Below are 1,422 nucleotides of genomic sequence, written 5' to 3'. Positions count from 1 at the left end.
AAAGCATGCAAATGCAAGTAGATAAAAAGGTACCACTTGGGTGGGGCAGGTAACAGCATTTAGTCATGCAGGCCACATGACCACGGAGACTGCGGACAAACGCTGGCTCCCTCGGCTAGGAAATGGAGATGAGCACCGCCCCCTAGAGTCAGGCATGACTGGACATAATGTCAAGGGGAAACCTTTACCTTTACCTAACCTTTACTTATCCAAGACAGAATTTCTGTTGACCCATATGTGTCTAACACACTGGGAAAGACAGGAAATATAAGAACAAAATGTGAGTATAAGGGCTTGTCTGCATGAAGAAGCATCAATTGTATACTCATCATCTGTAATTCATCTATCAGGACTATTTATATACAGAAAATGTGTACCATAAAAAGTCTTGCAATTCTAACTTCATAACATGGAGAGCACTGAAATCAATAGGATTTAATTGAAGATTGGGCTGAGAGATGTTCACTTCATGTTCCTTCTTAACTGTTCTTTACTGTTCAATTCAGGTCTCAGGATGATTATATAACACTTTGGTGAAAAGATACAAGCCAATAACCCAGTGGCAGAAGACAAGATGGAGAAGATCTCCACAGACACCATGTACTTTCCCCTTGTGCTGAGGTATGTTGGGACAAAGGACAGCCACACACTGCAGAAGACTAGCATGCTGAACGTGATGAATTTGGCTTCGTTAAAAGTGTCTGGCAGCTTCCGAGCAAAGAAAGCCACTGTGAAGCTGACAAGAGAGAGGAGTCCAATGTAGCCCAGGACATAATAGAACATGTTGGTTGAACCTTCATTGCATCCCACAGTGATTTCTTCGGGAAAGGAGTGCATGTCCAGTTCTGGGAATGGAGGGTCAGTGCTCAGCCAAGCCACACACACCACTGCTTGTAGCAAAGAACAGCACAGGACAATGGAATTGGCAAGTGTTTTCCCCACGCATTTCCTCACCCTCGATCCTGGCTTTGTGGTCCAGAAAGCAAGAACCACAGTGATGGTTTTGGCCAAGAGAGAGGAAACGGCCACTGTAAAGATGACACCAAAAGCATTTTGTCGCAAATAACACATTGGTGTTTGAGGCCGGCCAAGAAAGAGCAAGGAGCAGAGGAAGCAGAGCAGGAGGGAGATCAGGAGAACATAGGTAAGGCTGCGGTTGTTGGCTTTGACGATGGGGGTTTTGCGGTGCTTGATGAAGAGTCCAAGCACGGATCCGGTGATCACCGAAAAGGACAGAGCCAAAACAGCCAAGCTGGCACCCAAAGGCTCGTCGTAAGTCAAGAAGTTGAGAACTTTGTCAAGGCAATCATTCTTCTGCTTATTAGGATACTGAGCTCGTGGACATTCAGAACAATCGTCCATATCTAAAACAAATACATGTTGGTTTCAGACAGATCATTGCTATTATACCATGGTCCTTTT

General features: G+C 44.9%; 1 protein-coding gene across 1 annotated transcript; it reads right to left on the bottom strand.

Annotated features, from left to right (window-relative positions):
* Positions 1-233: 233 nt before the first annotated feature.
* On the bottom strand, positions 234-1,414 carry LOC123033661 (vomeronasal type-2 receptor 26-like). Its single transcript, XM_044450376.1, has one exon. It carries the CDS (start codon positions 1,360-1,362, stop codon positions 463-465), a length of 900 nt encoding a protein of 299 aa, XP_044306311.1. The 5' UTR covers positions 1,363-1,414; the 3' UTR covers positions 234-462.
* Between the last annotated feature and the right edge of the window lie 8 nt (positions 1,415-1,422).

This window comes from Varanus komodoensis, unplaced genomic scaffold, assembly GCF_004798865.1.
Source record: "Varanus komodoensis strain SLA01 unplaced genomic scaffold, ASM479886v1 scaffold646, whole genome shotgun sequence".
Lineage (NCBI taxonomy): Eukaryota > Metazoa > Chordata > Lepidosauria > Squamata > Varanidae > Varanus > Varanus komodoensis.
The sequence above is the reverse complement of the archived record's forward strand: the minus strand, read 5'-3'. Positions and strand labels throughout refer to the sequence as shown.